Source organism: Dermacentor variabilis, chromosome 3 (genome assembly GCF_050947875.1).
Source record: "Dermacentor variabilis isolate Ectoservices chromosome 3, ASM5094787v1, whole genome shotgun sequence".
NCBI lineage: Eukaryota > Metazoa > Arthropoda > Arachnida > Ixodida > Ixodidae > Dermacentor > Dermacentor variabilis.
In genome coordinates, this window is record NC_134570.1 from 169,879,464 (window position 1) to 169,894,277 (window position 14,814).

At 43.8% G+C, this 14,814-nt stretch overlaps 1 protein-coding gene across 1 annotated transcript in view; it reads left to right on the forward strand.

The window, feature by feature from the left end:
* Nucleotides 1–14,814, forward strand: part of LOC142574315 (neprilysin-1-like) — a 93,314-nt gene that overhangs the window by 36,565 nt on the left and 41,935 nt on the right. Inside the window, exons 11-13 of the mRNA XM_075683432.1 lie at nucleotides 5,054–5,181; nucleotides 5,572–5,809; nucleotides 10,486–10,584. Coding sequence (XP_075539547.1) covers nucleotides 5,054–5,181; nucleotides 5,572–5,809; nucleotides 10,486–10,584 — 465 coding nt within the window. The remainder of the gene's footprint in view (nucleotides 1–5,053; nucleotides 5,182–5,571; nucleotides 5,810–10,485; nucleotides 10,585–14,814) is intronic.

Consider the following 14,814-nt stretch of genomic DNA (forward strand, 5'->3'; position numbering starts at 1 on the left):
TACACGAAAAACGCAGAGACGTTTTTCTGAGTTACTGCTTGGCCGATCTTATAGAAAATTGTTGCATTTAAGAGAGAAGTTTATATTCTAGTGACGGTTGGTAGTAAAACTTGTATTAAGGGCCTGCATTCTTTAAAAGGAATCTTCGTTTAAATTAGTAATTTCGAAAAATATGGGAAGCCTGACGTTTACAAATTCATAGCTCCGCACCGAAAGCAGATGCTGTAGTTTTGTAAACTGGATCCGTTTACCGCATCAAAAGTGCACAAATTTTATTTATTACCTTATGTCTTGCGTGAATGTGTTACATTGTTTACAAGGAGTGTGCAGAAATCTTATTGATGTATTTGAGAGTCACGTATAATACATCGATTTTGTCCGCTTAGTATGTACGGTTAGATCGAGTTGCAGAATGGTGACATCTTTTTTTTCTTTTAGTGCTGCGTTAGAGTTGCAAACTTTGTAGCTTTTTTTCCTGGTAATTTGCTAGTTTGAACATTGTTTCATGAAAATATTGACGGCAGTCAGTTACTAGGATTTATTTGTCTATTTATTTACTTATCTTTTTCATTTGAATGTAGCAAATCTCATCAAATTTGGTGGAGTGGTTGCCGAGAAAAACTATTTCTCCTTTCTCGTCTATTTAGATCGGAGCCCCTGAGCCAAAACTTCCGTTTTTAAATCACAAAAATGGTAATTGTTAAATCCTATCCAACATATCGACTCCATTATTACGCCTGCTGCGATTCAACTGGCTCACCGCCTGGGTCGTTAATGATAGAATGGCCGATGCACGCCTCTTATTATGAAATTTAGCGCAGTTAAATTAAAGGAACTTGATTTCAAACTTGGGTCCATTCTGTTGTTACAGATGGTTTCCGTTACAGAAGATATTTCCTTGGCTACATGTCAAGCCTATCAACAGCTCGCCGATATTGCCAAGTGCCTTTCAACTGCCTAGTATTCCACTTACGATATGATAAACTATTCTTTAACATCACTTGAATCTATTACAGTCCACCAGACAACATCCAGAAGATAACTTGGAAAATATTCGATCCATGCTTCCAACAGTGCAGATATAGCATTGCAGCAGTGTAATTTAATAACCGGAATACGCAGTCATTGCATTGCCACTTTAAAGCTTCACCGATAATGCCGATTTGGGTGAGGTTATGGTGCTTTAGTGTCACCCATGTTTGTTAGTCCAAGGAGCGTCATGTACAAGCACAACCATCCTCATTGAATAATATAGTCAAAGAGCGTAGACCTAATCTTTTTGATTGAAATATGGGTGAGCAAAAACATATGGCGTAGTGAAATGCTCTATGGCGAAAACATTTTTTCGCGTGTGTCGCTGCGACAGAGATCAGAAACGGGGCTCAAAGCTTTGCTTGCACTTTCAGTGGGGATATTGCATCTTTCTTCGCAGGCGTAGCTTCTCATTTTAAAATCGTATGGGCCTCCGTCGCTTCGAGAAACACAGTTAATTTTAGGTCCTCCAACCATCCTCCAAATGCTTCGATAATATTCGATAACTTCGATGAGCTTCCTGACGTTATCAGCAGCTTTGTACGTTTGTATTCTTGCTGGCCGATTATATTGTTGGGCGTTTTTAATTTTCCGAACACCAGCTGTCGCATCACTTATTCTGTTATATCGCTGCCCTCACGAAATTTCTAAATTGCTTTAACGTCACTCGCGATTTCATTTCGCTCAGCTCTTAATAAGGCCAACTAGACCAAATGCACTCCACATTCTGCTAACACATTCGATTTGGTACCAAAGGCTCACCATGAAATTCTGTCTCTAGTATCTCTTTACTGCTCTATCTCTAAATTGATGTAAATTGTTCCACGTGCCCGCGTGATCCATCAAAATCTAAACTTTTCCGCGTTCACAGCAGGGCGTACTTGAATTTATTAATGAGCAGCTGTATTATTCGTATATTTTTTACATTTATCTGACCGACTTTGATCGCCACTCTGTACAATTTCTTTAGCTAAAATACTCACGACCATATTATCACATATACACCTGCGAGAGATATTGGAATTAATGCTGGAACATGATGGTATAACCGTAGGTTCACCCGCCCTTCAAATAAAAAAAAGCGCCCTATTTTGTCTAGGATAAACCGCACAAAGCAGATGCTCGCTGGGATGCGTAATTTTTTGTAACAACAGTATATTAGTGCTCCTTGCTCTGCTAAAGAAGACTTATTCAACGACACATTACCTAATATGCTTCTAAATAACTCAAAGGTATGCTGGTTCACTGTAAACACCAACCTTAGCTGCGATATAATGAATTTGGAGACCCAGTTCTGCGAACTGACTGATCGGTTGATCAGTTTTTTATGGTATTTTGTGTTAGTAAATCATCGAAGCTCTCACTGCTCAGTCTTCAAGCATTGATTTCTATCTTGTGTTTGCCGTTCCCCTTGATCCTGGTATTGCATAGCGAACAAAATCGGTTTTCTTAAATGGTCGTCTTCATGCGTACCAGCCAACGTCAACGCGAAATTCTTGAAACGAATACAGATAGGTTTCTACAATTTTTGGCAAAAACTTCTAAGCAATCCTTAGACAATTGTACGTTGCCCCATCCATTGAAAACTGGTAAAGTGGTTCCGTTACACGGATTAAATCGGGTAACGCTTTCGTCCCTAAACAGCAGACCCATTACTTTTACCTAGCACACCCTGCAAACTGAATTCTTCTTGGATATATTCTGAGATTGAGTGCTTTCGGCAAATTTGCGCAACAACAATTCCAATGCTCGTTTTCTGCGAAATAAAGCTGCTGGTTCTCACGTGCTTACGCCAAGCTATATACACTATAGACCGAAGTTCTCGTATTCACAGGATTCTTTCTCAGTTTGTGACAGGCATTAGACGAAGTAAATTGGAAAGTAGTAATGTATAAAATTCTCTTACTTAATTTCGACTCTAATATTCTGCTTTGGCAGACTAGGGTTCGTTGAGTTAATCTGCCTTTATTGTTAATGCGAAAGTAAGATATGGTTCATGAAGCAGAGAATCCGGTGGTGTGGCCGGAGAAGGTACAAAAAGTCACGTGGTCACAGACACGCGCTCGTGACACTGCTGGCGCGTTCGTCGTCGTCGTCTTCCACAGCTGGCTCCGATGCCACTCATCATTGTGAACGATCTCATACTGCCACTAACTCTGCACAGGCGTTCACGGCACTGGCCCACACCACTCGATGTGGTGAATGCCGTGAGTTCTGTCGTGCGCTCCGACGGAATAACCTTCCACGGGGTTGGTGCAAACAGTCACGTGGTCACAGAGATACACGGCGCTTGTGGCCTGTCTACATATCGCGCAGCGCGTCGCGGTGCTCCAAAACGGTGCATTCTGATGGACGAACCTTCGACTTCTATTTTTTCTTAGTCAGTAGCTGGCTCCTTTGGACGTCCCCATAAGTACGCGAACGAGGCTGAGGCACGTGATGCTAGAAATTGCACTAGGCAACATTATAACAATACCATTGCGTTTCGTAAAACGGCCGGTTAACGGGAAGAGGTCGCAGTGCTCTCGCATTGGTCCACGTAGGTGTACCACCAAAGGCCCTTGAGTTTCGGTTTAGTGGCCATGATATATATATATATATATATATATATATAGTGTCATATTATTAGAAGCCACTAAACAATGACACCAAGGACAACGTGGGGGAAATTACTTGTACTATGTTATTTAATTATAGACATCATAAATAAATGGAAAACAAAGTGGATGAAAAGAACATCTGACTGCAGGTGGTCGTGCGATGCGAATACGTTGGCTTCTAACACACCTGCGGCGAGTTCTTTTTGTTGCCATAGCAATTATATGGACACTCCAGACGCATTTATCTTGTCGGCGTTGCCGTGATGTTTCGTATAAAGTCCGAAGGCGATAACATCGTCGCCGTGCACCGCATGCTGTATGTGTGAGTGAAAGCATGCAAGGGTGAGCCGATGATGGCCGTGCAGTTTTGCGCGCGGCCATCGGGGAGGAAAGAGAGGGAGAGAGGGGGGGGGGGCGTTCTACTCTGGCGGCTCCTTCGTATGGCGCGATCGCGAGAGCCCTATTTTGAAAGCGATCTGCGATGGCGACAGTGTGCGCGGAGTGCTGATAGCTTAGCGTGCGTTGTTTTCGCCGCTTAGTTCGCGTTGAAGTGAGAGGCAGCACGAAGGTAAATTGTTCACTGCCGCTACCGTGCTTCCTGCCTCTAGTGTTTCTCACAGCGAGCTTCAGCGATCATCGAGTGAGATGTGTTCGAGTTTGCTTGTGCGCTCCTGTCACCATGCTTTTTACTTTATTTGGTAAGCGAATGTTTGCATGTTTCTACGGCCGATAAAATTAGTATCCTGATTTCGTATAGCTGTTTACTAATTTGCTATACCAATCGATGCTTAGCCTTTTGCAGGAAACTGGAACTTTTTTCATCTATCTTCATTTCCATTTATATATCATTTGCTTAATCCAATTAAGAACTGCAAGTAATTTCCCCTATGCTAGCCTTGTCATTGTTTGTTGGCTTCCCACTGTAAGGCTAATAAAAATCGGGACCCTCGCTTTCTTTTTTCTCCTTTACACACACACGTGTGTGTGTGTGTTACTCTTGAATTATTCACCTAATGTACTTCGATTGTGCCGAACAGCAAATTCGAGAAGATTTATTCGTAGTGTGGCGCTCGTTGGGGAGAGGGGGTGCTAATTGTTAAGCGTTGACTAAGCAAAATTGGCAGAGCCTCATTTTCTCCAAGTACCCCGATACGTAGTTGGTTCTGGTGGGCTGATGCCAATTATTGAAGTATACGGCCTTCAGGTTGGATTGTTTCTTTGACTTTATATCAAAAGCGGCTCCAAAAGTATTCTGAAGGCACAGCCCATAGACGGAAATCAGCCGAAAATACGACAGGCATATAAAACTCTAGAATTTATTATCAATATTTATTATTTTTTGGTTCTGTTGATGTTTAAACAGCCGAAAGCTATTGTTTTTTATACGAGCTTTGTTCTCAGCTGTAATCTCTTTCTCGCAGTGGCACTGGGCAAAGTTTCTCAACACCGTCTTCGATGGAGTGACCAGCGTTAACGACATGCATTACATTCGAGTCAAGACCCCTTTCTACGTGGGTCACATGTCACGCATTCTCAACACTGTCTCAAGGTAAACAATTTTTCCATACTCTGCACCACAGTGCTAGAATTCCAACACCGTGCTCTGCACTCTAAAGCACACATTTCTGCGACCCGGGTATAGTATAATTGTTGGCGACTTCACGACCCGTACATTGTTCCGTACATTCACTGTCATATTTAACCGCAAAACGCCTTAATCTCAGTTTGGCTTCTGCCAAAATGGTGATCAGTGCACTACGGTAAAACGAAGGACAAAAAAAAAGGTATGTAACGAAGACACCCTCTGAGTTTTTTTTTTTGTTTGTCACACGTTATGCGTAGTACGGCTGAGAGCCGTTATGACTGAACTGTTCCAACTCGCCCAAATCGCCAATCTTTTCTACGAAGGCTTCACTGTCAACAAATGTCGCATTACCAGTGCCACGGTGTTCAACTACGTGGGCTTCCGCGTGGTACTCGCGCTGTCTCCGCTGCTGTCGGAGGAGTCGGCCAAGGAAGTGGCCCGTCTTCGTCTGCGGCGACGCTTCGAGTCCCACGGCGAGGCAGCGAGCCGCCAACGCGTGTGCCTGCACCTGGCCGAAGACGCCATGCCGCTGGTCGTGCTGCACGTGTACGCGGTGGTCTTCAATAAGGTCTACGTGCCGAGCATCGAGAAGGTACGGCGAAGTCGCACGCTGGCCTCCTTCGTACATCATAATTGAGGCCTTAGCTTCGCGCGCTTGAGACAGGACAGAACAAAATTGACACAGAACGCGCACGTACCGTGTGTGTGTGTGTGTGTGTGTGTGCGTGTGTGCGTGTGTGTGTGTTCTGTAATTTTCATCGCCTTTGACAAAGATAGGTCCTCCTATCGAAACGTCGGCTGACCTGTCTAAAGCACTTGATCCCTGTATATACAACTTTTGTCCCGCACTGTGCTTCCAGCTGTTGGCCACCACCTTGAATTTGGTCTTGAGAAAATAAAGTATATCTCGCCTCTAATGCAGCATCCAGGGCTGCGCATCCAGGCACGCATTCAGTGGACACTTTTCCCCGACAACGTTCCCAGCTGTTGTGCCAATGACGTGCTTTTTTTTATTGCGACAGCGTGCCTTCTGACATAAAGAAATATTTAAACATGTAGATACACTCCGGATTCGCGGAGGAAGTCCAGCAATGTCCTGTGGTGGGGCCCCAAGATCCAACTTTCTACATCTGGCGGCCGACCTGGGGGTGGTCCACATCAAAGCAGGTGTTTCTGGCGGATGGCATGTAGAGAAGGGCAAGTCCAGAGGAGGTGCCCAATGTCCACCTCGCAGACAGGAGCGGGACAGAAGGGGCAGGAATCGCTGCTGGAGGCACGGTACTGTGCCGACCACGACCAGGTTACCGCAGGGGTGAGGGCGACACGGAGGTGTAACCTTCGTAACAAGACCTCTTGCCGGCGCGCTATGCCGCCAGGGAGGTCGGTGCCACACCGTGGGAGGAGTGCTCGCGTGGTGCGCCGAAGGTGTTCTTTTTCTGTGAGGAGCCTTGTCTCCGGAGAGGTGGGGGCCAGTTGAAGTGGACGCGAAGGTTTGTTATGGCTCGCTGCATCCACTAAAGCTTGTGTGGGATGTGCATTGCGACGTATCCATTGTACAGGTACTGTAACGCATAATCTCTCCACTGTGTCCTGAATCTCCTCTGCCAAAACGTCGGAATTCAGAACACGCCGCAGACAACGGATGGCAGCTGAGGAATCGGTGAAGATGTCAATGTGTCTACTAGACGGCGGAAGCAGCGGACAGAGGATGGATATTGCGTCTCGGATTGCCAAGAGCTCCACCTGTGTCGACGGCCGGGCAGGGGAGCAAACATACGAGCAGGTTGCGATTTCTGAGAATATTTTCGGACAAGCGATAGCTGTGGTGGCGTGATCATCGCTCACACTAGCGTCGACATACGCTACATGTCTGCACGAAGAGCTTGCACTCGTAGCTGATGAGCTATTGGCTATTATACTCGACTCTCTAAGGTGGCCAATGGATCGTGTGTGTATGCGAGTCAGAGGCCGATTGTCCGTAACTTGCTGATAAAGCCATGGTGGTCGTGGCGAGCAGTAATCGCAGGGCATCACTGAACCGTCTGCCATATACTTCACAAGAGCTGCAGCTTCAGGGATATTATGGCACTTTGCGGAACGAGCTTGGCGACGCTGGTGGACCAGTTCGTCTAGCGTATTTAATTGCGCTTCGGCCTGGAGTGCGTGGATGGGCGTAATTTGTGGGAGGCCCGTAATAACCCGCATTGCTGCTCGATTGATAGATTCCAAGCGGTCCCACTCTGCTCGTGCCATGTGATGAAACTGGGCTTGGTATATCAGTCTTGGCTGCAGCACAGTGCGCATGAGGAGGCTGTCGATGGTGGTTGTGGCACCACCTGACATTTGAGAAATCCTGCGGATGAGTTGCAGAATTTGGGATGTCTTCTGATGTGCTGTTCGAATTCAGGGGCCGGCGGAGCCGGAATCGTACAGGTCCAGGCCGAGGACTCGGAGTGACTTTATTGGAATTCTGCTTCCGTGCAAGACGAGGACGATAGGAGTGGTGTTAAACGCGCGGCGGCCGCTCGCATTCGCGACCGGAAGCAGAGCCGCCTTGCTTGCTCATTCATTCCAAGCTCGACCGGGTATATGGACTGCACTGCCACTGTACATAGGTAGTTAATGCACTGCTTAATTCTACACGGAGATTTGCTAGTTAAGCTTCCGATATGAGAAAGTCCATAGCGCACTGGAGCTCGCACGTAAGGTTGTGCGGCTCAAGAATATTTCCATTTCCAACAAAAAACAATCCCCAAGATATTTGCCGATGACAATATTTCTTGGTTACAAAAATGTATCAAAAGACACTTTAGTTTTTGTAATGATTCTGTCGCACAGTGTTTCACAAATACTTTGTTTGCAAGTTACACGCGGGAACCACCATACTTTTATGCTCAATCTAATGACGCGTATTTTCTAACCTTGTCACCGCATTTTGTAGCAGCCGGATATTGCCGCTCTAGTACCGTTACTACAACCAGCCCTCGAAAACTGATTTATGAGCGTAATTAGGGCAGTTTTCCTGTTATTAAGTTCTCATTGCGATTTCTCCTTAATAAGAGGAGATTGCTGAAGTGTAGTAATTGCGCCATGTTCCACTCCTGATATATCACTTTTTTTTAAAACATACTACAATCCTAATATAAACCTCAAAGGAAATCCTATCGATAGCACTTTCCTGGACAGGACTGTTTACTCCAAATACGAAAAACCTTTCCAAAATTCTCTCAGTAACGAAAATACGTCTTCAAGACAAACTAGGTCTAAAGTTGACTAAATTTAATTTTGTTTTTCATTAACATTTTTCACTGATGCCCCGGAGATAAAACAAAGAGTAGTTCCAAAAATATTCACAATGTTCTTCAGTAATTTTATAATAATGTGAGTCCTTCGGCATCATATCCGAAGCTTGAAGTACACGTGAACATGAGCAGTCATTTTCACGAGGCGACTAATGCATCCTACACATGAGCGACAAGAAATGAAAATTTGGGGGCCTCAATTTGATGAAAAGAAAATTGAGAACAGCTGACATAGAAGCCATTATCTTTGCGTAATATAATCGTAATGAAAAGCACGCTCATGTTCAGTAGAATGTTTCATCTTGCCCAACTCGCAAGGAACATTTCGTTAATAATTATCATGTTTCCGCGTCCTATTTTCACTGTTATGATCTTCCTAGCACACTTATACGAATTCTCTTGAAACTTTTCCAGTCGAAGTAGAGCATTTACCTGTATAATTTTATTGTGATCTCGGTACTTCAGTCCATATTTCAACTGCTAGCGCTGTATTTCGATACGGCTTCACGCTAAGACAAATGTTTAAGAACTTAAGAAATCAGCGCAGACGCCAAATAAGTTTAAAAGACAAGCTTAGTCTGCAAACTTGACAAGGCAAATGCGAGCTTTGCGGAGTGAAATAAAAGTCAACTGCGTCTTGTGCTTTAAGGAGGAGAAGATAGTGGTCGATAAATTTTCATCCCAAAACAGCTGGTTTGTATACGCGACAGCGTTTTCTAAATGCATCTGCGTTTGCTGCACAGAAAGGTCAAGGAATCCAACACCTTATCTCAGCTAGCTGCTGTAGTTTTAGGGTGTTCACTAGAAAAAAAAACATGGAATCCAATCCACGCTGTGAAAGTGGCTACAGAGCGAAGCTGTCAACGACAATTAGAACGAGTACCCATTGCGACGCAGTTTGAATTTATTCACGTGGTGACATTCACGTGCACTTTACTTAAGTGCTAGGTGAAGACGTTTCGACGGCCTGCGATTTGGCTCGTGCCGCTACTTCGTGCACCTACCGAAAGGGGACCAGAGAGAAGAGAAATTCGCCGTGCCTCGTATGCACGCTCTTCTTCAGGAGCCCTCACTATACGCGACCTTTCCATGGCACTGTCTCAACACAAGTGAGTTGCTAGGCTGGCTCTTCTTTTACGCAAGGAAGTGTAGTTGCGTCACTCCCTGCTTCTTATGCTACAGTCAAGCTGCCGTCGCCGCGGCAGCTTACGCAACAGTAATCTTTACCGGGAAGGGTACGCGGGGAGTGCTACGTGCTTCACATTGCATGTAGGCTCAGGTGCGCCTTGGCATCAATTCTGCGGTTCAGATTCCTATTTTGATTTTGTTACTTTTTGAAACTTGTGCTGTTGGGTATGTTGTATGCATGACTCCAAAGAAGGCGTGAACTGTTCGCTTGACTTTGCTAAGTGCTTGTAGCCTCTGCCTTACGGTGGTATGAGGCATTGCATTTGGGGATGTGAGGCTCTAGATGATGATAGGTTTTCGTCGACGTTACGCGATGAAGAAATCCCGGCACCTTAGCCATAGACAGCTTGGCTGTAAGAAACTATAATAGCACAATTGAAAAGCCAATATGCCTGGATTGTTTCTGTGTTAGTCTTTCTTTCTGCTCATCTCCCAAGCCAGGTTATCCTGTTGTCCATAGAAGACTGTTTGCACTCCAACAACCTTCCCTTTCTTTTCAGGTAGGAAGCAAAGTGTATGTTACGAAGAATATCAAACTCACTTTGGTAGTGATGCCTGCTGCGCCGCCTTATAGCTAAGGTTGCCAGCTTGCCCAAATAGAAAGTGCCAAGAATTTTGTCTGAATGGCAAATTTAATTACTCCATGCCACATTTATGTCCATTCAATAAATTTCTAATTCCCCAGATCCAGCTAGAAAAGAAAATAGATTAATTTTTACCGTGTTTAATAATCGATCCAGTTATCTGTTCTGCAAGACCTATTCTATATTTTTTGTAGGTAATCTACAGCGTGGAAAGTATCCGCTACTTTATGAAGGCCTTCGTCGAGCAAGCTCACTGGATGGAGCATTCATCGAAGATGGCAGCTAGGTACAAGGTATAGTACGGGTTCTGTACGACTTTAAGAAAAAATAATTTCATTCTTTATTGTGCTCGATTTTGGAGAGACAGTGTTTAAACGTGGAAGGAATGGAGCATGCTGAACGATGGGTTGGCTAGTCGTTGATAATTCAAAATTAGTCTGCGCCTAAGCATCATCTGTGGCCGCCCGTCTTAGAAAACACAAGGCCCTGGACATGCGAATATAGCCAACGATGACCAGTGTGTGAATCACCTGGGTGCCCCTGCTTTGAGGCCTTATACGTATTTCTCGACGTGTGCCTAGCGTTAAATATTGCTAACGTAATCTGTGCGAGAAACGAAGCACACGGGTCAGTGCATAACGCATAATATTTTACTTGAGTACCAATTTGAAATAAAATTACCAAACCTGTATCTACTGCAAGTAAGTCTAAATAGCTAACACCTTGTTCACACAGGCTTCCGAGAGGCGTACTGACAAAGACTTTCAAATCCAATCTGGCGACGTGCAAATGCTGCGGTGGCCACGTCGGTTTCGCTGTGCCCTGACCTCTCGTTTGCATCTCATCAATTCCGTGATACGTGCATAGTGAAAGTAGTTCTTTGGCAAAGCGGGCCTCCAATTCAGGCGTCGAGGCTGGCGGTATGCTTGCCGGGAAAACACGGCACTTATTACGAAAATGCACGCGTAGTCATAAGATTTATTGATGCTATAAACAAAACTTTCTTGCAAGAAAGAACGTACGGGTCACTTCAAGGTGGCCCCACCTGTCTGCGCCCTTCTCGACGTCTGATTTATTGTTTCGCATGCGTATGCGTGTCTCGGGCATGGTACAAGACACTGCAGTGTCCTCAGTGCTGCTTTTAATGCTTAGCGGCTTTTGTCACGTTCGCTCAGAGCGTGACACCCTAAAGGGAAAACAATCTGCTTTAAGCCTCGCCGTCTGTTGCAGTGCAAATTCTCTTTTATCAAATTCTCTGGTTTTATCTGCCGAAACCACGATGTGATTATCAGGCACGCCGTAACGGGGGAGCTTCGTACTAACCTTCACTACCTAGGGTTCTGTAGCGTTCAACCAACGCCCGGTACACGGGCGTTTTTTGCATTCTGCCCCCGTTGAAATGGGGCCGCCGCGGCCAGAACTTGACGCCACTCCATGGGGCTTAGTAGCGCAATGGAAAGTCACTAAGCCACCACGGCGGATCTGTTGCCTTGCAACAATTGTAATAATGAGGCGCAAGTCAAAACGATTGACGCAATAATTTGCGTTAGCATAATAAATGAATACATATCGCAGAGACAAGCGAAGAAGCTGAAAATTATATACCTGTTACAAAATGCAGAGTTTGTAGGCACTCTTACTTATTCAAGTTGCAACCGAAAGAGTAATAATATAATTTCAAGCGTATTTCTAAACCCCATGCAGCCTGTTATAGACGCCCACTGACGTCTGAAACTATTTTTTCAAAAACAAACAATTTGTGTACCAGTCATTATATATGTAGTAACCGTACGAAAATCGGTACAATAATACCTCACTACCCCTTTTTTAGAACAGAAAGGAAGTGGCGCAGCAATTACGCGAATATGTATCGCTTATATTCGTGTACAAATACTAACAGAGCATGTGCATTTTTAGCATGTTCACACAGCTAGCAGACAGTAAATTTTTGTTTACGTATATACAGGGTGTCCTACATAAATTGAGCGAAGAATTTAAATATAAAAGGCGCGTCGGAAGCGAATTGAACTGAACGCATACTATTCGCAATAGCCTTCACACTAAACATTTTAACACCCTTAATGGTGTAAATCAGTTTGTCGCCAGACGTACACCCTAAGGGTGCTGTTGTCTACACCCTACAGTTGGGGTGCAAGTATAGCATGCTAGAGGAAGGGTGTCCAGCAAAATAAATTTAGAGTGTAAGGGTGCTTGTTCACATTAACACCCATCTATGTGGGTGTTGGAAGGTGTACACCCTTTTATTTCTGGTGTGCCTGGAAGGCATGGTCGGCAGTACACGCCTTCAATTACTACTATGTACAGCGATCCACACGTAACTCTCCTGTGTGCCAGAAGGTTCAAGTTCGGCTACCAAACGCACCATCCAACAACCGGCCCTGAAGCTTTGATGGGCACACAGAACACCTATATGTGTGAATCACATTACATATTAGTAATTCATGGTGTACATTGCAAAACCTGTCTTCGCTGCACAAATACAACCCAGCAAATTTGACACTTTCGAGCATGTGTATCAACACCAACTGTTATCACGATTTCCAGAACCACATAACATGCAGCACAGACTGGTATGACATATGCTGCATTTTCACGAAAAATGTAAATATATTTATTGCATGCTACAAAACAGAGTACCAGATATACATAAATCACATGAAATCTAAGCATGCACAATCACCAAACACATTGGTAAGTACAAGAAGATGTACATTTTCCACAAACATATTTAAAAATATATGTATTGATCGAATCTGTTCTTATTAGAGAAGAAACTATGTGTAGCCGCACTGAAAGAGCCTGAGTTGACCGCGCAGTGTTTTGGGCCACATAAAGGAATAAGTTTTCAGTATTAAGCTACAATGAACGAAAATTCAGTTTTGATGCCTTGAAAAAAATCGGATATTAAAAAGGTCAATTAGGGAATAAAATGAAATGCACAGCAAACACACAACACACCTGTTATTTGTACACCAATGTCATGGCAAAGCATGATGAAAAGTTTGGAAAGTCGATGTAAGGCACAACTGGCTAACATTTTGGAGATCTAAACAATATTTTCCAAGCATAGACGTGCATAAGCATAAGGTTTAGACCAAGAGCATTATTGCTAATTTTCTCTTTCCAAAAAGATTACTTGAGCATGAAAAATATGCAGCATTTTAGTGTCTAAATAGTTCTTTTCTTTTGTGAAACGAGAGTTCTCTGGGCTAAAAGTGCTGTGTAGCAGATTTTCTCATTGCACTTCCGGCATTGTTATATTTTTGTTTTTTAATCCGAAGGCACTGGCCTGTTATACAATATGTAGTTTGTAAATGCATTCTTTTCTTACTAATAAACAAAAGGCTGAATATTCCACATTTACTACTGTTTGGGTGCAAAGTGCAGTATCAATGGAGGCCTGATAAAAACAAACCACTGTTGATTAAACTATCATGCTGAGCACAAAAGGTGGACAGTGTTTTAAAATACATTGTAAATTTCTGAATTATTTGCACTTAGATGCAGTAATGCTAGATTAGGGCTTGCTGTAGCGTATGAGTATGCAAATGAGCAAATACGGTTTAATGAATCAGCCATATTCTGGTTACTAAAGGAACACAGGCACAGGCAGTCATGCATAAGTTCTAGTTAAATATCAAACTGTTAACATTTGCCAGCAAGAAATGGCTGTATCAAACAGTATAAATATACTTAACAGTGTACAATAATTGATTCAAAATTAGAAAAGATATGGTACACATTTGACCTGCAAGAATGCAATTGATGCAGCAAAGGGCGTTTAGCTTTCAAAAAGAAAAAAAATTCCTGTTCATGGTTAATCACGAGGTGCAGGGACTCCATTCTCTGAGTGTCTTGATCAATAAATGCAGTGCTTGGCAATGCTGGAATCTTGCATCCTGCATTAGCAAAATAAGAAGAGAATCATGAGAGTTCAGTCTCTGCAATTACACATGCAAACTGCGGAAAATTTCATAAGGCAACAAGCTCTTGAAAATAACAATCTTAATGTGACCCGGCAAAAAGCACAACTTAGGTAACTGGGCAAGAGAAGTGAATTGTAGGAGAAATTTCAATTTGGCAAATTTAGGAATTGCATGTTACCGTGAGCACTAAACCACTATGTCATTGTCAATACAACATGGAACATAGAACAGCAAAAGCAAATAAATTTACAGTAGCCTTTTCATCATAACCCGCCGTGGTTGCTCAGTGGCTATGGTGTTAGGCTGCTGAGCACGAGGTCGCGGGATCGAATCCCGGCCTCGGCGGCCGCATTCCGATGGCGGCGAAATGCGAAAACACCCGTGTACTTAGATTTAGGTGCACGTTAAGGAACCCGAGGTGGTCGATATTTTCGGAGTCCTCCACTACGGCGTGCTTCATAACCAGAAAGTGGTTTTGGCACGTAAAACCCCACAATTTCTTTTCACCATAGAAAATAACAGTGAATAAAATTTAAAGACACTACCAACGACATCTCTCGACAGCAAACGAGCGTC